At 41.7% G+C, this 22,760-nt stretch overlaps 1 protein-coding gene and 1 pseudogene across 4 annotated transcripts in view; both read right to left on the bottom strand.

The window, feature by feature from the left end:
• Positions 1-22,760, bottom strand: part of RBM20 (RNA binding motif protein 20) — a 193,877-nt gene that overhangs the window by 170,240 nt on the left and 877 nt on the right. The window contains exon 1 of one of the 4 annotated variants that reach the window (XM_027063040.2): positions 927-3,504. The exons of the other annotated variants lie outside the window; for them this stretch is intronic. Within the exon in view, the coding sequence (XP_026918841.1) occupies positions 927-955 (29 nt within the window). The 5' untranslated portion in view covers positions 956-3,504. Of the gene's footprint in view, positions 1-926; positions 3,505-22,760 lie in introns of those variants that run through there. 4 annotated transcript variants of the gene reach the window in all.
• LOC106984753 (uncharacterized) lies at positions 3,500-22,628 on the bottom strand (annotated as a pseudogene).

The following is a 22,760-nucleotide window of genomic DNA, read 5'->3' as shown; positions in this document are numbered from 1 at the left end:
TCATACTTCATTTCGACTGCTCTTAACAGAAAATGCGATATATGGAAGGTGCCTATTGCTTAATTACCATTCCCAGCCCCCCTAACTACCCCTCTGCCCCTTCACACACACACCCCTTTCCTGTTTTCCCCTCTCACACTTTATCTGGAAACATTTTCATAGTTCTCCAGCCATAAACAACCTCACCATCAGCGGATTAGCAAAAGTAATTGGCATTTTAAATTAATCTTCTGCTTATCCTCAACAATGGCTTTGCTGTCATACCAAAAAAACAGAAGGAAGTTCTTCCTCTGCTTAAAAATGACACCTTAAAAGGGTTCAGGACACCACGAGCTGAATATACATTCATGTAAAAGTGCAAAGAAAAATGACATCAGCAGAAACAAACTGTCAATATTTTTTCACCCAAAATGACCGTCCTAGAAACAAACAAACAAACAAAACAAAACAAGGGCCAAGAGTGATCATGATAAATAGGCTTTTTTAAAAAAATGTTTTACTCAAAAAGCGTCCACAGGGAAAGGCCCTAGGCAGAAGTTCAAAAAAGAGCCTTTGTCAGTCCCTGCCTTCAAGTGAAACTTTAGGCCAAAGAATCTTAAGAGTTAGGATCAACTCTGCCCCTCTGCCCCCCTCCCTTCACAGTCCTCAAAGAGCAGACATTAAAACGATTTCAAAGCGGGAATTTAAGAGGGTTTCTGAAAGTTTTCCCTAGCACTCCCATCACTCATCGGGAACTCTCTGGACAGGAATGACACTTGCTAAGTTTTTTCCCCTCTCCCTCCCTCCACCTGTTGTCCCAAGTCTCCCTGGTAAGCCAGGGCCATTCGCACTTTCTGCCTGAATGACACAGTCTTCTCTGCAATCCCGTGTCTCCTCTTCCACCCAAGTGGCTGCTCCTAAATTGGAGCCCCTGGAAAAATACGTACCAATTAGGGGTTACTTGATATCTACACATCACAGAATGGCCATTAGGTTGGTGGGTTGGTTGGTTTTCTTTTTTTCTCGTATTATGATGATGATGATTATTTCAGTATAATGACTAACGCCTCCTTAACTGTCCAGATATAAGTGAAGCTGGGATGGGTGAAGACACACAAACTAAGATAGCAGAGTTATCCCCCTCTGGGCCTCCCACTGTAGGTAGACCCAAATTCCAGGCGGGATGCTTAGCATAAGTAAGTAATTGAGTTAAGGGAGATCTAAAGAAAGACTTCACGTTCACATTCATATGCTAAACTCAGTTAAAAATAGACTCAAGAAGGGCCTGACTTCACTTTTAATTTTAGCCCGGTGATGAACATGCCCTAAAGACAGAAAGTCACCAGGCATTTTCCTGAGTGCAATGATCTTCATATTTTTATAAAAAGGAAATGCAGCATGTTCTATTAATAAAAGTGCTGTAGCCTCAGTTAAATCCAGACAGTTCGTAAATCAGGGCTCCCTCTGGCTGAGCTTCCCTGGGCCAGCAGCTCACTCACACCCAAGCCCCCAGCAAGTGGACAGGTCACACGCAGTAGGGGAAAGTGAGCTGGACACCAGGGATCAAAGTCCACAAGGTGTGACTCCTAAATACTTCCAGGTGACCAAGCAGTTCAACCAAGTGCATTTGCCAGGAACTCTTCAAAGGTTTGTGAAAAGAACCACATTTGCCAGGACTGAGCCCTGTGTGTCACAAGACTTAGATTTAGTGAGGAAAGGGGAGCAGGTTAGGGTTAAGGGGTAAATGGGGTAGAAGGGAAAGAAAATGTGGTGCTTCCTTCAGAAAGGACAAGCAATGTCACCTTTTCCTTCCAATCTCAAAGATGGCGAAGTTGAAGTTGGCCTCCAGCTGTCTGGCTGGACTTTTCTATGGACCCACCTACGAAGGATCTTCTCCAGCTACCTTTGGCTATCAAGCCACATAACAAACTCAAACATGGCCAGCTGGGAAAATTACCACCCTTAGAGCCCTGATCGTCCTCACTGAGACTAAATGGTAATTCCAAATGTAAGTAAGGCTGCCCTAGGTCCTGGAGAAAATGCTGGAGAATGTGCTAGGGCTGGAAAAGCAAGACAGGGGTATCCAGACCATAAGACATTCCAAATACACAATCCCCAACGCAGCTTCGGGATTCTCAGGATCCTGGTGAACTAATTATGCTTCTGCTTTCTAATTTCTATGCTTCTAAATTAACATTTAAGAGCTTATGTGATCCTCCCCCAGACTAGATGAGGTAAAGAAACCGAGGCACAGAACAGTAAACTCACAGTTAGTGACAGGCCAAGCTACTTAAACCCAGGTCTCTCTAAATACAAAACCCGGGGTGGGGGGATGGACAGGAAAAGCCCAACAAGGTTTAGGTGGGACGTGTGCAATCTTTCTACCCTCTCTTCTTTCACCCAGGGAAGTTCCCTCCTTCCAAGGAAGACTAACTCTGATGTTTTGGTTTTGACTTGGTTCTTATTTTGTTGTTGCCCCATTTCCCCATGTTTCTATTATGGCTGCTTGTAAAACCCTATACACTCTCAATCTCAACAATCCCACAATAGTCTAAGCCACAGAGGGACAGAAATTCTACAGAGTCAGATGTTAAGGCCTTGAGCTTTGGGGCCAGACATATGTGAATTACCATCCTAGCCCTTCCAATCGCTAGCTGTGTGATTTCAAGAGCATGTTCCACAGTCCAAAGTTAAACTCAGGAACAGCTGGAATCAGGACTGGCCAACTGACTGAGCTGGTGGGCTTTTTTTTTTTTTCCTTTTATTATGGACATGTTCTAACTATACAAAGGTAGAGGAACAGGATAATGAAACTTCCTTTACCTATCACCCAGCTTCAACAATTTTAACTGTTGGTCAATCTTGTTTACTCTCTACCCTACCCATTCTCACCCTCTACACTATTGTTTCAAAGCCAATCCCAGAGTCATTATTTCATCTATAAATACTTGAGTATATAGCTCTGAACTACAATAACTTTATTCTTAACATAATCACAGTATCATTACCAGAGCCATAAATAAATAAATAAATAAATAAATCATTCTTTAGTCTCAATATTTCGTATGTTCAAGTGTCTTAAGTAATCATTTTCTTGTTTTTTTGAGCTAGGATCCAAATAAAGATTATAGATTAAAAATTACAGACTGGATTATAGACTGGATAAGTATTTTTAATCTGTTTTAATCTATAGAGAACCCCTCCTGCTGATATATCCTTGCAATTTACTTGTTGGAAAAAAAAAAAAAAAGGGTCTTCAGGCCTGAAGGATGTCCCACACTCACAACTGGTTGATTTTTATCTCCATAGTACTGTTTTGACATGTTCCTCTGTCCCCTGTATTTTCTACAGAAAACTAGTATTCTGTATTCTACAGAATACTACAGAAAACTAGTAGTTAGACCTTGAGCCTGGCACAGATGAATTCAGGTTTTACCTTTGACAGTGCTGTTTACTTCCTGCTGCATTACCTCGGTGGGTACATGATACCTGAAGTCTTTCTCTTCTGTCACATTAAAAATGATCAGTGGGTTTGAATGCATCAACCCAATCCATCCCATATAAAGTTTCCCACCAGCTTCGCCTGATGTTTTAGCAGGAACTTACTAACCATGTTGTCTAAACGCATAATTCACTAGAGGATGCAAAATGATGATGGTCCAATTCTATAATTCCTTCTGTGTTTATTAGATAGTATTCTCCTATAAAAAAGAAATTTTCCTCATCAACAGTTTGGATACCCTAAGGTAATCAATAAGAAAGGTCTGATTCTTTCCCTTTCTTGACCAGTTTTCAGAATGAGTTGGTTCCCCAACCTAGTGAGGACCATTGAATTTTTAACTAGGAATGTGACACATTGTAATATATGTAATGTATATCCATCCACTATACTTACACTCCTTAATGCTCAAACTGTTCCATATTTGGGCACTGGGAGGCCATTTAACTTGGCTCTCGAGTCCTTCAGGCAGGACACAAGTGGTCTTTGAAGCTTCTTTGCTTGCTGATACAAGATATTCCAACACATCTTGTACATTTACTGTCCCAGACCTGGAATCAGCCATTTTTTCTGAGGATCAAAGTTCTCTTTAGTGGGAAGTTGTACTTAGAGGCCACAATCTGGATGCCATGGGTGCTTATTGCTACTAAATTGGCCATTATTTCTAGGCATTTCAGTGGACAAAGTTAGGAAATACTTTTTTATTTGTTAAAGAGAAAATATATCAGGAATTCACACTAACATTTCCAATTCAAATTTAGGATTACAGGATTTTTACTTAACAACTTTAATTATGAAACTGTTCTTTTTTTATATACTGGAAACACTGGTTTCTGATGGTTTTAACACAATTACTTACTATATATGTATAAAATATTTTATATATAATTGTTTCATAATAGTAATACCAATATCATTACTAATAATATTACTGAAAATGGTTTAAGATTTACTTGGAATTTATTTTGAACTTAAGATACATTCCACCAGAGGGGCGCCTGGGTGGCTCAGTCAGTTAAGTGTCCAACTTCAGTTCAGGTCATGATCTCATGGTTTGTGGGTTTGAGCCCCACCTCAGGCTCTGTGCTGACAGCTCAGAGCCTGGAGCCTGCTTTAGATTCTGTGTCTCCCTCTCTCTCGGCCCCTCCTCTGCTCATGCTGTGTGTCTCTCTCTCTCAAAAACAAACATTAAAAAAAAGGTACATTCCACTACAGATGTATAATCAAATTACTGTGTTTTAAAGTTATGTGAAATTAATTTTCTGTGTAGGTGTGTGTGTATTTTTTTAATATATCTTTTTCCTATTCTCCCTTTTCTTACACAAATGGGAGCAACTATTTACATTTTCTATACCCTGTTTTTTTTCCCCTTGACATATCCCTGAGATTTCTTTATTTTTTTTAATATTTATTTATTTTTGCAAGAGAGTAAGTGGGGGGCAGAGAGAGAGGGAGACAGAGAATCCAAAGCAGGCTCTGCGTGGTCAGCACAGAGCTCGACATGGGGCTGGAAGTCACAAACCACGTGATCATGACCTGAGCCGAAATCAAGGGTCGGATGCTCAACCGACTCAGCCGCCCAGGCATCCCTCTGAGATTTCTTCTAACGGCACACAGAGATAGTCCTCATTGTATGGGAGGACGCAGCCAAATGTACTCACTAATCCTCTATTGCTGGATATGTGTTCGTCCTAGTCTTTTGGGCCCCTACTGCAAGGGACTGAGCGAGACCTAGCCCTTCCTGTTCTTCGTCCAGCATCAAGATCCCACCAAATGCACAGCTTGGGTCTCTGCCAAAGAGAGTCCAATGAGACCAGCCACTGTCGGAGCCAGCCTGTCATACAAGTACTGAGTCACTGATGCCTGGGGCCAAGAGGAGCGGCCCAGTTCCGCACCTTCTTTTACTTCCAAGAATGACACAGGACCAGAGGCTATGATATTCCCATATCTTGCACTTTCATTACAGCCTCCTGCACCACCAAACACATACAGCTCACAGCTTAGATGGGCTCAGAGAAGAAACAAATGCCACTGTGTGAGTGTCTAAGTTTGACACTTTTACTAACAGTTCATTCAGTCCTTCAAACAAATATTCAGGGAGCTGCTTCTGGGTGCCAGGCATTGCCCTTACGTTGGGCGGGGGGTGTAAATCACTGAATGAAACGCTTCTGCTCCTGGAGAGTTTATGTGACACGTGACACAGGCTGGGTGGGAGGAGACACACAGACAGTAAAAACACAGTAAGTGAAGTAAGTTATATCAGCTATTAAGAGAAAACGTGCTACGGTTGAAAACAAAGCAAAGTAAGGGAGATTGGACGGGGAGATGCAGAATGCAATTTTAATAGGGCGGCGGAGCAGAAATCATGGGCGTTAAGTTATGTTCTGGGCAACTCCTTTCTTTTTCCTTTTCCTTTTTTTTTTTTTAATTAGTCAAAAAAAAACCCTTCATTTGTTTATTTAGCTTTCGGACTCTGTGATTGTGCCTTCAACACTTTCACAACGATTTTCTGCTCCTCAATAAGGAAAGCACGCTTGATCCTGTCACGGACACACTTAGCGCACATGGAACCACCACGGCCCTAGTGACGTGTTTTTTTCATTTCATAAGAACCTTAGGCCTCACGGCACGAACTCCTTGGCCTGGGCACGCACCACATGCGGATTGATGCTGTCCCAACCTCCTTGGAAAGGTAAACAATGCCATTACCAGGGGCTCAGGGCGGCCTCGTTTTGTCTGAGGCTATATCGTAGGACAGCTTACGACAGTGCGTCAAACACTGGACCCTTCTGGAAGCCTCTTGACACCATCCCAGGAAGAGGAAAAAGAAAGCGTTTGTGAGTTCAAAGGCCAAATGGGCAACTCCTTTTTGCAGCTGCCACTGGTCAACTGCCCAATTATCATTGCCACCATTAAACTGTCATTATCACAAATGTCAAGGTAATAATAAAGTTATCTTGGTGTCACAGCTGTCTTCAGTTATGTTGTTTTAGCAATTGCTTGAAGTAAACATAGTGTTTGCTTAGGACTTAAAAAAGACTAAAAAAAAACAAAAACATTTTTGTTGTCCAGAAATTTCTGTTGTTGAAACCTTTGATGCAACAGGATTCAAGGGGTATTCTGAGTGGTCATTTCCACCCTCTCTATTTGGATCAAAGATGAAGAAATCCAGCCTGGAAACTGCCTGTACCTTGAAAGGCACAATTGGGTCCCTGGCTGGAGAGGAAGCCTGGTTCCATTATGATGCACGTGTATTCAGCACTTTATTCTCCTCAAAGCGTGTTCCCTTGTCATCTCACTGGTGGTTATAACAAACCCCACATCCTGTAACAAGCCCACACCCTGACCCCCTTTAACAAAGGTGGGACCTAAGAGACTCAGTGCCCTATCTCTGCTAACACAGTGACGTGAAGGTACAGCCAGACCACAGCTTGGGTTTCTTATACTTCCTGGGTCTGTTCCCCAACCCCCACCCCCACCCCTTACACCACCTCTCCAAACATAAAGGCAGGCTGTTTGTGTTCCTCCAGCCTTTTCAGACAGGCAGGCAGAATAACGCATACATTGGAGAAAACCAACTTTCGCTCCCACATCAATTCGCACCCATGAGACCCTTCTGAGTGGGTTTATTCATCACAAAGTCCATTAGATCTATAGTTAGGTGGCTGTCAACTTGCTCCTTCTGTCATATTCAACGAACTATGTGCCAGGGACCCTGTCAGATGCTAGGGACACCAAGATGAAAGACACTGGCCCCAACCTGAAGGACTTCGTGGAGTCTTCAGGGGTGGACCAACAAGAGGCAAGCATGGAGTAAACACTACAGTGGGGGGCCACAACGCCTCACAGGATAGGAGCACCCAGCCCATGTTCTTGTGTGGTGTTGGGGACAGCTCCCTATAAGACATGAGGTCTAAGCAGAATCCATAATCAGGAAAGGAATGTTTGAGTTGAGGAGAAAAGGTAGTGCAGGGAGAGAGAGCAGGAGGCAGTTAGGGCCAGGCGTGGACAGTTAAGTGGGGGCTGTTCCAGAAAGAGCTTCTAAGCAGTCTGAATCTCAACCTACAGGCAACAAGATGCTACAGCAGGGCTTTGAGCAAACAGACAAGATTAAGGCTGAACTGGTGTGGAGAAGAGAAAGATCTGAGGACAGGCCCAGCTGGAGGCAGGGGCAGAAGCTGGGAGGCCTGAATGAAGGCAGTGGCAGTCAGCTTAGAGGCGGGGAAAGATTCACCAGAAAGGGAGAAGGACGTACAAGTTGGAACAGGACAGAAGGCCTGGCTCTGAGCCGGCGGCCTCCGACCGTTGGTTAGGGACCCCTCAACTACTGGTAACTGCCTACCTGTTTCATGAGCTTGCTGGGATTAAATGGGACAAGCGAGGCGGGAAAAGGTGCCCTGTGAGCCCTACAGCACAGCAGGAACACGATGCCATTCACTCAACCCCCGCACTGTTACATCTGTAGACACCTCATCACTAGGAGACTTAAAATTACTCACAGGCACGTAAGTTTCCTCTGCTCACTAGAGAATTGAAGTAGATGATCTCTGGGTCCCTTCCAGCTTGAAGTTCTGCAGTTTTGTCATCTTATCCATCTTGTGTCCCAGTTTCCACGGTAATAATTATTTCTCCAATGAAAAATTACTGGACGAAGATTCATCAGTAGAAGAAAAAGAGAAACTAAGCTGATGAGTGACTGACCCTGAAAACTAAGATGAAAAAGTGTGTGTCCTTTTTTTTGTTTGTTTACTTTTTTTATTTTTCTTAATCTTTATTTATTTTTGAGAGAGAGAGACAGAGAGACAGAGTGCAAGCGGGGGAGGAACAGAGAGGGAGGGAGACACAGAATCCGAAGCAGGCTCCAGGCTCCGAGCTGTCAGCACAGAGCCTGACGCGGGACCCAAACCCATGAACCGTGAGATCATGACCTACGCTGATGACGGACACTTAACTGACTGAGCCACATAGGCGCCCCTAATATTTACTTATTTTTGAGAGAGTACACGTGGGGGAGAGGCAGAAAGAGGTGACAGAGGATCCAAGAATCCAAAGCAGGCTCCACACTGACAGCAGAGAGCCCGATGCAGGGCTCAAACTCACAAAGTGTGAGATCATAACCTGAGCTGAAGTCGGACACTCAACTGACTAAGCCACCCAGGTGTCCCTAACATGTGTGTTCTTTAAATGCCTTGAAGGGTTGGAGCACCTGGGTGGCTCAGGTTCGTGAGTTCAAGCCCCGCATCAGGCCCTGCGCTGAGCCTGCTTGGGATTCTCCCTTTCTCTCTCTGCCCCTCCCTTGCTCATGCTCTCCCTGTCTCTCAAAATAAATAAAGAAATTTAAATAAATAAATACATAAACATTTTGAAGGGTCATATTTAACACGCTCTGTTCAAAGACCCAATAATAAAAATTCAAAGGTGCTTTCAGCCAAAAGTGATTCTTATCATTTTTATCTTATCTTATTTGATTTTATCGTGTCATCTCCTAATAGGTTAAATTATCATTGACCAAATATTTACCCAAGAAAACTAAAAGATGTGTTCACATAAATACTTGTAAAGGGATATTCATACCAGCTTTATTTGTAAAAGCCAAAACCTGGAAACAACCTAAATATACATCAACAGGTGAACGGATAAACAATTTATGATATATCCATAAACTGGAATACCACTTGACAATAAAAAGTTCCAAACTTTTGGTATGTGGAAAAAAAAAGGGGGGGGGAATGAACTTTAAAATCGTATGCTGAAAAACAAACCCACAGAATGGAAAAAAATATTTGCAAATCACATATCTGACAAAGGTCTAGTAACCAGAATTTATGAAGGGCCCTCACAATTTCACACAAGAAAGATAAACAATGAAATTTTTAAATGGACAAAGGACTTAAAAGACATTTCTCTAAAGGAGATATACAAATGGTTTTGTTGCACAAGAGAAGATACTCAACATCATTACTCATTAGGGAAATACAAACCCAAGTCACAATGAGGTACCACTTTATACCCACTAGAATGGCCACAATTTAAAACAAAAAAACAAAAGAAAAAGGAAAATAACAAGTGTTGGCAAGGTTGTGGAGAAGTAAGAATACTCACTCATTGCTGGTGAGACTATAAAACGGTGCAGCCACTTAGGGAAACAGTTTGGAGGTTCCTCAACAAATTAAACACAGAATCACCGTATGACTCAGCAATTCCAATCCCAGATACATACCCAAAAGAATTAAAAAATGATGTCCAAGCAAAAACCAGTACATAGATGTTCACAGCAGCACTATTCACAATAGTCAAAAGGTAGAAAAAACCAAAAGCCACCAACCAATGTATGGATAAAAAGTTGTCTCTCCATATAATGGAATATTATTCAACAATAAAAAGGAATAAAGTACTAACACAGGCTACAACATGGGTTAACCTTAAAAAACATTATGTTAAGTGAAAGGAAGCCTGATGCAAAAGGCCATATATAGCATGTTTCCATTTATATAAAACATCCAGAAAAGGCAAATCCATAGAGACAGAAAACAGATGAGTGGTTGTCAGGCCTGGGGGAGGAGGGAATGGAGAATAACTGCCCGCTGCACACAGGGTTTCCTTTTGGGATGATGCAAATGGTCTGGAGCTAGACAGTGGTAATGGTTGCACAACCTCGTGAACGTACCGAACGCTAGTTAATTACACTTTAAAATAGCGAAAATGGGGGTGCCCGGCTGGATCAGTTGGTAGAGCATACGCCTCTTGATCTCAGGGTTGTGAGTCTTAGCCCCACGCTGAGCACAGAGACTTATTTTAGAAAATTCATTTTTTTTAATTTTAAAAATTAATTTTTTTTAATTTAAAAAATTTAAAAAAATAATAAATAAATTGGGGTGCCTGGGTGGATCAGTCAGTTAGGCAGCAGGCTCCTGGTTTCGGCTCAGGTCGTGATCTCACAGGTTTGTGGGTTCAAACCCCGCGTCAGGCTCTACATCCGCAGTGTGGAACCTGCATGGGATTCTCTGTCTCTGTCTCTGCCCCTCCCCCCTCTCTCCCTCCCTCCCTCTTTCAATAAATAAATAAACTTTCAAAAATAAATAAGTAAATAATAAAAATGAGGGTGCCTGGGTGGCTCAGTCGGTTAAGCGTCTGACTCTCCATTTTGGCTCAGGTCATGATCTCACAGTTCGCGAGTTCAAGCCCCACATCGGGCTCTGCGCTGACAGTGTGGAGTCTGCTTGGGATTCTCTCTCTCTCCACCCCTACCCCATTTGCTCTCTACCAAAATAAATAAACAAACTAAAAACATATAAATAAATTTTAAAAATAAAATAGCTAAAACAGTAAATGCTATGTGTATTGTGTCACAATTTTAAAAAAAATTTCCCCAAAAATCATTATGTTGAGTGAAAGAAACCAGGCCAACAACAACAACAAAAACTATGATCCCATTTGTATAAAATTCTAGAAAAAGCAAAAACTCAGGTACCACGATGGAAAAGCAGATGGGTAGGTGCCTGAGAGGGGAGAGGGTTAAGAGAAAGAGCAGAAGATAAATTATAAAAGGCACGGGGGCCCCTGGGTGGTTCAGTCAGTTAAGTGTCCGACTTCAGCTCAGGTCATGATCTCACGATGTGTGGGTTCGAGCCCCATGTCAGGCTCTGTCCTGACAGCTCAAAGCCTGGAGCCTGCTTCAGATTCTGTGTCTCCCTCTCCCTGCCCCTCCCCCACTTGTGCTCTGTCTCTCCAAAATAAATAAATGTAAAAAAAAAATTTTTTTTTAAGGCATGAAGAAACTCACAGTGGTAATAAAAATGTTTACTGCCTTGATTATGTGATGGATGCTTTAAACATGTACAGCTTGGCGTACTTCAATTATACCTCTGTAAAACTGAAAAACAACCCAAAAGGTTTTAAAAATCATCACTTACAAAATAGACTTACTAAATTTTTATTTGAAACACCCTGAGGAACTCATTGTTTAAAGGATCTTTACTGTAAACCCTTTCACAGGTCAAAAGCAAACAATCCTGTCCTGATTTACTGACTCCATTAAAGTCTGGTTTTTACATACAACAGTGTCTTAAAGCGAAAGGACACCTGTAACAAAGTCTGCTAAGACCATTCATGAAGTGTGTCTGGAGCAGACTAAGGGAGCTTGGTGTTGCCACGTTTCAAGTCAGGAATTCTTGCTATTAATAGGAGCCTAGGATACTTTAATCATTGCGGAATCCTGGTTTTCTGAATTGGTTTAAAAATGCTGTGGTCGAACTTGGCAGACGCTCTCTTTGCAAATCAAACGATCGTATCTGTTATGATTTTAGCACATGCTGAGAGGATTATAAGTGTTTATATACTCTCTGTGAGCATCAAATTCAGGTCTTGCCTAACATGCGTAACAAGCAGAGTAAGGCAGCAAATCAAATGCCAGAGTCAGACTGGCTCATGGAATTTAAATTGGGATATGGATTTCACTTTAAACCAAAAGGCACACTCAAAGCTAGAAGAAGAAAGAAAGGAAAAAAGAAACAGGAAATAATGTTTTTAATTGTAATGTTTAGTTATTCTCAAATTCAATCAACCTACTTTCAGATGTATTTCAGCAATTTTTTCTATAATATTTTCCTTGCCAAGTGATGAGTTTTTTATCAATTATTTTGAGGACAAAGATATTTACATAGAGATGATATGATCACATTAATTTATAAAACATTCTCTCATCCCAGCCTCACATTACTCGTTTTTTCATAAATATTATTATTTTTTAGCTTTGCTGAGTCCTTGTAAGTTTGTGACATGATTTCTTCATTTTTTTAAATGTTTATTTATTTTTAAGAGAGAGAGATAGAGCATGAGTGGGGGAGGGACAGAGAGAGAGAGAGGGAGACACAGGATCCATAGCAGGCTCCAGGCTCCGAGCTGTCAGCACAGAGCCTGATGTGGGGCTCGAAGTCATGAATCGCAAGATCATGACCTAAGCTGAAGTTGGACGCTCAACCAACTGAGCCACCCAGGCGCCCCTGATTTCCTCATTTGTAAAATGAGGAGAATAACAGCACTTACCTTACGGAATTATTGTTGGACTTAATGATTAAATGCATGTAGCATACACAATGTGCTTAGATGTAGTTGGTGGCACACAGGAAGCATCCAATGAATGTTAGTTGTTACTCACTTTATTATCGTTCCCTTTTATAGATGAGACCACTGAGGCTCAGGGAGAGTGGTGGCAAAGCTGAATCTAGAACACAGAGCAGGCTTGCTCTGGATTCTTTTCTCCACTCCACACCATGTTCCCCACCCATACATATTTTGTGCATGAAAATAAGAGCACCAATCTGGAAGAGGCAAAAATAGCTATGTAATTTAAATCTAAAAAGCATGAACAAACTGGTAGGCACAGACCAGCTCCGGGACTCACCCAGTTTAGGCTCCAGGGCAAGTCATGAGTCACTTTTAAAGTCAGCTTCATATAGTGGTTTTGAAAAGGAAAATAAAAGGTTTCTGTAAAGGGCTGACTTAGCTTCAAGAGGATGCCTAAAAACGTCGTGTGAGCTAGCAAAACTTACATTAGCATCGATTCATGCCATGAGCATGAAGGGGGATTTATATTCTGTCTGTAAGAACATTAGAAAGTACTGCAGCCCGTGACAAAATGCCTGCCGTGGAGGTTAAGTGGGAAGTGAATGGCCCCATCGGTGAAGTCAGGATGAGAAAAATCCAGTCTCCCGATAGTATCTAAGGGCCTATACAACACACATATTCGCAAGGCCTACTGATTTAAACCATTTACCCAAACTAATCCATTCTAACGTGAATTTATTTATCATTTCAGTCCCACATTTCATTGAAGGGGCTTTTAAAAAACATGGTGAAATTAAAAGATAAAACCACATGAGCACCTGGCTGGCTCAGTCAGGAGAACACGTGACTCTTGATCTTGGGGTCAGGAGCTCAAGCCCCACGTTGGACACAGAGCTTACTTAAAAAAATAAAATATATTTAAAATTTTATTTTTTTATTTTTTTTTTCAACGTTTATTTATTTTTGGGACAGAGAGAGACAGAGCATGAACAGGGGAGGGGCAGAGAGAGAGGGAGACACAGAATCGGAAACAGGCTCCAGGCTCTGAGCCATCAGCCCAGAGCCTGACGCGGGGCTCGAACTCATGGACCGCGAGATCGTGACCTGGCTGAAGTCGGACGCTTAACCGACTGCACCACCCAGGCGCCCCTAAAAATTTTTTTTTAATATTCATTTATTTTTGAGAGACAGAGACAGCATGAGCGGGAGAGGGCAGAGAGAGAGAGGGAGACCCAGAATAGGAAGCAGGCCCCAGGCTCTGAGCTGTCAACACAGAGCCCGACACAGGGCTCGAACTCACAAGCCGTGAGATCACAAAGAGAAAAAATGTCCTGTTACGATGGAGAGATCCGTCAGTGATGACGTTAACCAACAGATCAAACTTACTGCAATACACAGCATCCACTGCAGATCCTTGCCAAAATGCTTAACCTGAATTTGGCCATGAGGAAATAATAACATATCCAAATCATGGCTCATTCTACAAGACAACATAGCCTGGTATCTTCGGTCATGAAGAACAGAAAAAGGTGGGTACAGTTGTTAAGTTAAAAGAGACCTCACAGGGGTGCCTGGGTGGCTCAGTAGGTAAAGCATCCAACTTCGACTTCAGCTCAGGTAGTGATCTCACGGTTCTCGAGTTCAAGCCCTGTGTTGGGCTCTGTGCTGACAGCTCAGAGCCTGGAGCCTGCTTCGGATTCTGTGTCTCCCTCTCTCTCTGCCCCTCCCCATTGTGCTCGCTCGCTCGCTCTCTCTCTCAAAAATAAACGTTAAAAAATAATAATAATAAAATAAAATAAATAAAAGAGACATCATAAACAAATGCACTTGTGAATCTCAGCCAGGGGATTTTAAAAAGAGCTATAGGAGACATTTTTCTGAAAATGGGAAAAGCTAAAAACCTAGTGTTCATTAGGGAAAATTATTTAAGACTAATTTCCTTTGTTATGGTAACAGAACTACAGTTCTGCAACTTACATACTTCAAGGACAAAAAACCCCAAAATGTGATGCCTGGCTTGTCTGGCAGAATGAAATAGAGCATGAGATGCTCTGGAGAGGCCAGTCTACCGCCACTTGCAGAAAACCCACGGGGGTGGGGGTTGGGGGTTGGACAGGGAGCAGGGAGAAGGTAACATACCTAAGGATGCTTTTCAAGTCCCCTTGGGGGATTGAGCAGACTAGTGCCAGGAGATAAATGGCTGTTTTATGAATGTTCTCCATTTCTCGCTTCTCCATCTCCAGGCACACAACAGGGTAGCCTAGCAGAAAATACAATACACAGGGCGATGAGGGTTCCTGCGCCAACCCGACCACTGCCCTTGCAGCGTGACCTTGAATAATTCACTTGCCTTCTCTGATGCTCACTTGCCTTACCTAGAAAAACAGGACGGCTGGGCTAAAGCAGCTCTCAGAGGCCTTCCAGGTCTGAAGTCTAAGACACAAACGGGCAGTTCAGTCTTAAAGATAGTGCAAAACCAATATGAAATGCCTATTCCTAGTTTTGTTTTTAAAAAACAGAAAGTTTTGGGGCGCCTGGGTGGCTCAGTCAGTTGGGCGTCCGACTTCAGCTCAGGTCATGATCTCACAGTCTGTGAGTTCGAGCCCCATATCGGGCTCTCCGCTGACAGCTCAGAGCCGGGAGCCCGCATCAGATTCTGTGTCTCCCTCTCTCTCTGCCCCTCCCCTGCTCATGCTCTGTCTCTCTCTGTCTCAAAAATAAACAAAAACATTAAAAAAAAAGAAAACAGAGTTTTATTTTTTCTGATTATAAAATTGATACATACTCACTGAAAAAAAAAGTAGAAAGTGTTAAAAAAAAAACCACACACACTAATATTGAATCACCTAGAGTTAGAACTATTGTTAGCATCTTTGTATTTGTTTAATGTTTCTCCAGACTTTCAGGTACCTGCACACACACTCACATATCTTTTTTTAAAACGTGACATCCCTTGTAACATGCTGTTTGTACTTTTTGTTGTAGTTAACAATACTATATTCCCTATTACATTCCATATGATTTTATATTCCATAGTAATAAACATAAGAGAACATTATTATTGTAATTGCCGAATGGTACATGAGGAGCAAGCGGTGGTTTATTTTCTCAACTGGGAAACATTTAGCAGGTTTCTAATTTTTTGTTCTTCTAGACAATGCTGTAGTAACTCTCCCGTGCTCATCCTCATTATGCATATAATGTAAAGTCTATATATAAAGCAAAATTTAACCACTCAACTCATTCCCCTTTTATGCAGAAGGTTAAAAAGTATCTTTTCAAGTGTCAAACAAATCCTCTCCGTAACTGGAGTCTAGGGATGACGCTGCTAGTCCTGAGGTCGCAGGGCCCCAAGGAGACCCAGTCCTTGGGAGGCTCTGGAAACATTTCGTCTCTTCATGGAGGCCACCCGGAAGCCTGAGGCTCTGCTTTTGAACACTCAGGATCTCTTCGCGAAGTGTTTTTCAGGCTGAGGTCTGGGCGGCTCCCTGGGGCCCATGGGGCCGACTGACTGCGCCGCACGGTTCCGGACTCCACGTCCAGCCCAGCCCAACCCCGCTCCGAGAGACGCGGGCGCAGGTCCTGTTGATGTTTTGTGCCTCTGAAAACAACACGGTCACCAAACACACTCCCACCTGCCCGGGTTGAATACAATCCAATTTAGACAAATGAAAAGTATTGCCTCCTGCATTGAAAACAGCACTCTTTTTGAACACTCAAGTATTCACTTCAACAGTCCCAAGTAATTAACATTCCAAAATAATTTTTATTTTTAAAAATTTCTGGTGATCAGAAAACAGTATAAAACGTATGCCTTGTCACTGACATTTCTATCTACTTTTCTGACTTAAAATTATAACACCGATCTAAATACGCTTTGCAAATGTTGGAGGAAACATTTGATTTCTTTTTGTAATTATTGCTGTTTCCATGTGTGAGCAATCTCACAAACATGTACCTATGCCCATGGCTAAAATGTAACTGATATGGGATATATTCTGTATCAGATGTATAGGAGAGGGGAGGCATTCTATACTGATGATTACTCAACCATATTCCTGGAGATTCACACAACTTTTTCTTGAAAGGAAAAATTTTTTTCCAGCCTCCAGAGAGGCTGGATTAAGAAGGTTAATTGGCTTGTCCAGGTCACTCGTTCCCAGTCCAGGGTTTTCTTTTCCTCTTGGACCCTCTTGGTCAGAAACCCAATAATTAATTTAGATCAAAGATGTGCATTTTACATTCTCCAACACCAGGCAGATCCTAGATCATTTTAGTCATCAATGAATTCAAAGTAATCTAAATGATTACATCAATGAATTCAAAGTAATCTACAAGACGTAACTTAATGAAATTAAAACATATTTAAAATACTGTATAGATGACCTTGTCTACTCCTTTAGCATCATGATGCAAGAGGTCAGGTTTAAAGGTGGGTGTAATAAGAGCCAAAAACATATTTGGGAGACAATCTATAGACAAGTTGCAAAATCTGAGACGGATTTAAGATGTCCAGACAGCCGTGAGTGGCGGTTTCCAGGCTTGGGCCAGAGCGGGAAGTGGCCACTGAAAACTGATGGGTCATTACTGTGATCGAGAGAAAGCAGGTGCATAGAAAGGGCAGCAGCAAATGGCCCTGGTGCATCCTTAAAGCAAATACCCACATTAAAGAAGGGAAAAGCGGCGTGAAAACTATCTCCATGGGATGACAACCACCCCTGAACACATGCATGACCCCCAGCCTTTTGTCTCTGAACACATGGAAAGATTTATTCACCAAACTAAACTGCAAGTTATTAGCACATCCTCATGCAAGCTGTTTAACCGCGCCTTTTGCTCATAAAGTACATTCACATCAATATGTACCATCTCCCTGACAGATGTGCTGTCGTCGAGTTGGAAAAGTTGCCTTGTAAACCATCAGGGGACTTATTTATAAAATCCAGCAGGAACTGTAGGAAAGAGGAAGATCATTTAATTTCACTGTAACTTCTGCTACTGCAAAGACTTTATCCTGTTAGGTGGATATATGTGTCATATGCAAATACATAAACAAAATACTGGGGGTGCGGGGATGACTTCCCTTCCACCTCCTCCTCAAACAGCTGCCAGTGAGGACTTGTACCTAACGAAACTTGCTGTCTATAAATGTTGGAAGACTGAAACCTTAGTTGGGTGCAATTTAAAGTGAACAGCCACTGAGCCAGGCAAATTATCAGCCTACCACCAACACCCTGTTGGTGGTGTTGGGAACCAAATTCACATTCCTAATTCAAAAATGTGCCTTTTTAATTAAAGTCGGGATTTCCCAGTCTTCTCACTGGTGGGAACAAGCAATATTAGGCTTCCAGTATATCACACATATCAGCAAGATTCAGCCAGGTCCATTAACCAGAAAGGGAACTGCCATGTGCTCCTTTCTACAAACCACTAATTACCATCTTCGCCCTGATTCTGGACTACGGATCACTTTACTTCCTGCAAAACTTTTCAGTGCACTATTCTAAACACAGCTACCAGTCACTCGCACCAGCTGTGGACCCACAGCAACTTTCCCTGTTCAAATATACAAGATCATATCAGTCAGACCATCCTAAACAAGATAATTACTGTGGCAGAAAATAAAAATCAGATTAAGTGGGATTTTCTGACATAGGAGACCCTTTCAAGCTTTTGTCTGGCAGGGGGACCACGGTGGAGGAAGGGAGGGGGGTGCCCTGCGTCCCAATTTCTCTCTGGAGTTTTAACTCCACTATCTCAACCTTCTTCCATTCTCGCTTCCCGTGTTTGGTTCAGTCCATTATACTCCTATCCCTTGGTTAGACCCCAGTTCCTAGCATTTTTTAGATTCTTGTTTATCAGTGCTGTGAATTGAGCCGTATCTGTTTGTTTACTTAAGGATTAGCTGTTAGAGGCAGGGAAGAAATATTAGTTTAACTGGAGTCAAGGAACCTGCAGCCACAAGACAAATAAATCAGAGAAAGACAGAGAAACTGGAAAATGGGGGATCATTTCACTGTGTGTCAGTCCTGGTGGGGTTTTTTTCCCCCCGGTGACTATAAGGACAAGCAAAGAGATCTTAACCGATCAGATCTTAACACATTCCAACCAACAGATTTGGGTTTTTTAAATTATTAATTTGATCAACTACTAAGAAGGTAGCAAGAGAACAAGTGGATAGAAGAATAAAATGGGGGATCATTTTTTTCTCCTGCACCCCCTTACAGCACTGACATTAGAACAGCTCTATGTACACCATATGCATAGTCACTTACCATGACTAATGGGAATAATGTACTACATTTCATAATACTGATCTCTTTGGCAATTTGAAAAAAACAACAACTCATAACTGGATGGCTACACTTACTATCTAAAACTACAGATCACAATAAACCCTAAAGAAAAAAAAATTTTATGAAAAAAAAAAAAAAAACCTTTCTAGAGACGCAAAGAAACTTTTCAGAATGCTAAGAACCCACCCTCTCTCCTTCCCTGTTTTGGGTAAACACTTAATCCTCTCGGATATTTTCTGCTGAACGACGTGCAGCGTAAGACTGTGTTCAAAATTTTCAAAATTCCTTGTACAAGTGTATCCTTGTTTTCCCTAAAAATGGACTCAAACTGATGTTAGAAACTGGCGCAGATGTTAGACATTCCATCCTCCTTCCAGAAAAGGACCAAGGGTGAGTGTGAGGTAATGTCCGTTTTTGGCAAATTCTTATTTCCTCCCCGATCCTGGATGGAACTGTCAACATGCCCATCAAAGTGACTGGACATCACACACAACTTTCCTGCACACTGCTCCCTAAGAGTAACCCGGAGATCTTTCCAAATGCAGAATGTCTGTAAAATGACCTGCAAACAGAATAACTACTTATAACATTTTCTGTACTGAATCTGAGGAGCCTTTCCTCTGAAACCAGTCAGCCAGTGTCCTAATGCTATGCAGAAGACGACACAAACTTTAGAAATCGAAGCTGGATTTATACATGTAGGGAACACTAGCTATCAAATGCTAAACCAAAACCTTTTCTATTTTTATAATTGACTTTTAGTCACTGCTTATCAAAATAATCTGGAAAGGAAATAAAATAACTCATCTATACTCAGATGTACAAACTAATGTCATGCATTAAACAGTAAGTAATATTTTGCCGCCAGTCAGATTATTTAGGAAAATCACGTACGTGTTCGCCTCACAGAAGAGTGTGTGTTTCTTTGGTTAATTTTCACCATGATTAGTGGCACTGTATAGTTGCATCTGACAACAGACTTCAATATTTCACACAGAATTTACTGACTCTGTTTCCATTGGGAAGAAAGTTTCAAAACTTACAACCTGAACTTCAGCTTCTGTTGTTCATCCAGGTTAGTAAATAACTAGTTGTAAATCAAGAATTAGGTTTGATTTGAAAGCACAAAATTAAAACATAAAATACTTTTGGAAATAAAATGCTGTGAATGCTTAAGGAGATAAGTCCTTATAAAACACCCACCAGTGCACAGCAATGTTGTCTTCTCCTAATACGGAGAATACACATATTTTAGGTTATCAAATTATTCTGACTTTCTGAACTCATCTGAAATCTTAAGTTGTAATTTATATTTTTTATTGCCCAAATGGTTTACCTAATGCTTCTTTACATTTTACGCAATATCTCCACATTGGCCAGCTTAGAGAAGGCAAGTTTAAAACAAAGATCTTACAAGATACTAGCTGTATGTCTAAACATGGCTGATGATCTTTACAGGTGATGCTAATATGGGCCAGGAGTCAGGGGTCAATCTGAGCAGAAAGGTCGGGGGCGATTCTTGACCGAAGCTAAGAATGCAGTAATAAAAAAACTAAATACACCTGACTGGAACAAAAGCACTCTACAGAAATGAACTTTCGTTGCAATCTTCCTGAGTACCGAGACTGGCTATCATAAAACAAGTATCAAAATCAGTCCCATTATTCAACATCACACCTCATGCGTTTAGCTACTTACAGAATAAAGCAGTTCTCTTAAGACCAAATATGACACACATGAAGAGGAACAGGCTTTTATTATGATCATGGCTATTATTTCATCAAAGTCCTTGACTTTATCCAAAATGCGAGCTGATATAAATGAAAATCACTAAACACAGACATTAAGAAGTGAAAAAAATTCTTGTAATCCTCACACGCTATGCACACGAATAACATTGATCATCTGCATCATTATGAAAGAGTTCAAAGCTTCTCCTCTTTCGAATTACATAATGACCCCACTAAAATACCTAGAATAAACAAAGGTTCTCGAATAAGATATATTTAATAGGCCATCCACCAGAGAAGAATCTTATCTTCTGTGAGCTCTAGCTCACAAAATTTTCAGTCAAGATGTGGGCAATCGATTCTGCGGCCGAGGGCAATCTCCCCACTGCGTTTTCTCAAAGATGGCTGAGGCAACCGGCACCTCATAACTACATAAAAATGGATGCTCAGATTAAATTATGCAAACGTAGTTTCAAAATAACCTGCTCAAGTTTCAGCGCATTAAAGATGGACCCGTAAAGCATTTGCCATGTTATGCCTGGTTCCAGCGCAATTTCAGTGGGTTCTGAGGGGAGCAAACCTCAGATCATCCTTATTGAGAAAGTTTTGGAAACATAAGCGCACAAACCTCCATTCCCAGGGGCATAATCACCACCTTGAACATGGCCCCCTGAACACTGATCTGTCACCGATGCAAAACAAGGCAGGGCCATTAGGCTCTTCTTGAAGTTCCCATCCTGGACTGTTAGCAGAAGGGGTCACCTTTGAAAAGTTCTTATCTCCTCAAGTAACATATTTCAGAGACAGAACTTTCAAAATGGGGAGAACAGGGTAAATGAGACACCGATCTACAAAGATATTTCTGTGAACATAAAATTTCTCGTTTTTTCCTATTTAAATGATAGGAAAACGCATTTACCAATTTACAATACCACAGCAAACTCAATAAATTTAATGTGTAGCCTAATCTCAAGCCACAAGACATTTCTGGTAAGAAGCACATCAGATGTTTTCCAATTAATAACTGGCCAATTTGTTTGTTTGTTTTTAGTAAAGAAGCTTTAGTTTTAAACATCTTTTTCTCTGTTGGTTTATATTTATATTAAGAACTAAAGATAAATTTTAAATAATGGCGTACTTAAACTGTCCATCATATTTAGTTAAATCTTAGCTGAAATTATTTTGCAGAATAGGAACAAAAATAGTGTAAATCATTTTCATGTTCAAATTGTTAGCATCTTGTTAGTCGCTGAAAGTCAGGTAAAATCGAATGAAAGCAAAAAGTTGTCACGAATGGAACTTTAGTATTCCACCAGTCAGAAAAGGGGAACCATTTTGTTCTGAAATATGATACCAGTGTTTTTTGATGCCAAACTTGAATTTTCACTATTCTTTCTAAAGTCAATCTTTCGAACAACGTTTAAAACGCCATTTACTTCCATTTACGCCCCATCGCTGGTTTTTTCTCTTACTGCATTTTCATACGTTTGTGTAACTCAAAGCATCAATACAGCAGCCCTGCAAACACCCCGCTCTGCTCCCCACGGTGCACTTTGCTGTACTGGGAGCCTTTCTCCCGAATTGTCAGTTTCACCCACCCGCTCATCATTCAGACTCCTCTACACTCTTGAAACTGGTTTTGACTTCAGGACAAGCTGAGGGAAGCCTTCAGGAGAATAAAGATCCTTCAAACAAACCAATATTCTAGGCCTTAAACTATCAAAAAGATCTCGAAAGAACTAATAAAAGATCCGCGTTTTACTGTTACGCCCCCAAAAACTGGGCGGAAAAAGACCTTCTCTGAGCTCGGGGGCCACCCCAACCTACTCCCCGGTTGGGAGGGCCGGCTCCTAAGATTCGCAAGATGGTAACATTCATGCAAAACGGTGGCCGTGGCGTGGCTAAGAGCTCTTGGCGAGGGCCTTCTTGAAAAGCGTGAACACTTCTTTCAGGGCAAAGCAAACGTGTTGTTTACAAACCCTCACCATCCTTTCCACCCAGTGCCACCCGCGGACTACGCCGGGGACACCATGAAGGGCGGCTGCTTGGTGGCGGCATTTTCCTCACACACCCTCACGGGCGCACACACACTCACGCACGGCTCCCCGCACATTCCAGCGGCCTCTTGGGACCAGAGGGATGAAACAGAGTCTCTGGGCCATTTTCCCCCAATGTGAGCTATTCTCGTTC

Source organism: Acinonyx jubatus, chromosome D2 (genome assembly GCF_027475565.1).
Source record: "Acinonyx jubatus isolate Ajub_Pintada_27869175 chromosome D2, VMU_Ajub_asm_v1.0, whole genome shotgun sequence".
Taxonomy (NCBI): Eukaryota; Metazoa; Chordata; class Mammalia; order Carnivora; family Felidae; genus Acinonyx; species Acinonyx jubatus.
Note: the sequence above shows the minus strand (reverse complement) of the source record. Positions and strands in the feature narration are given on the sequence as shown.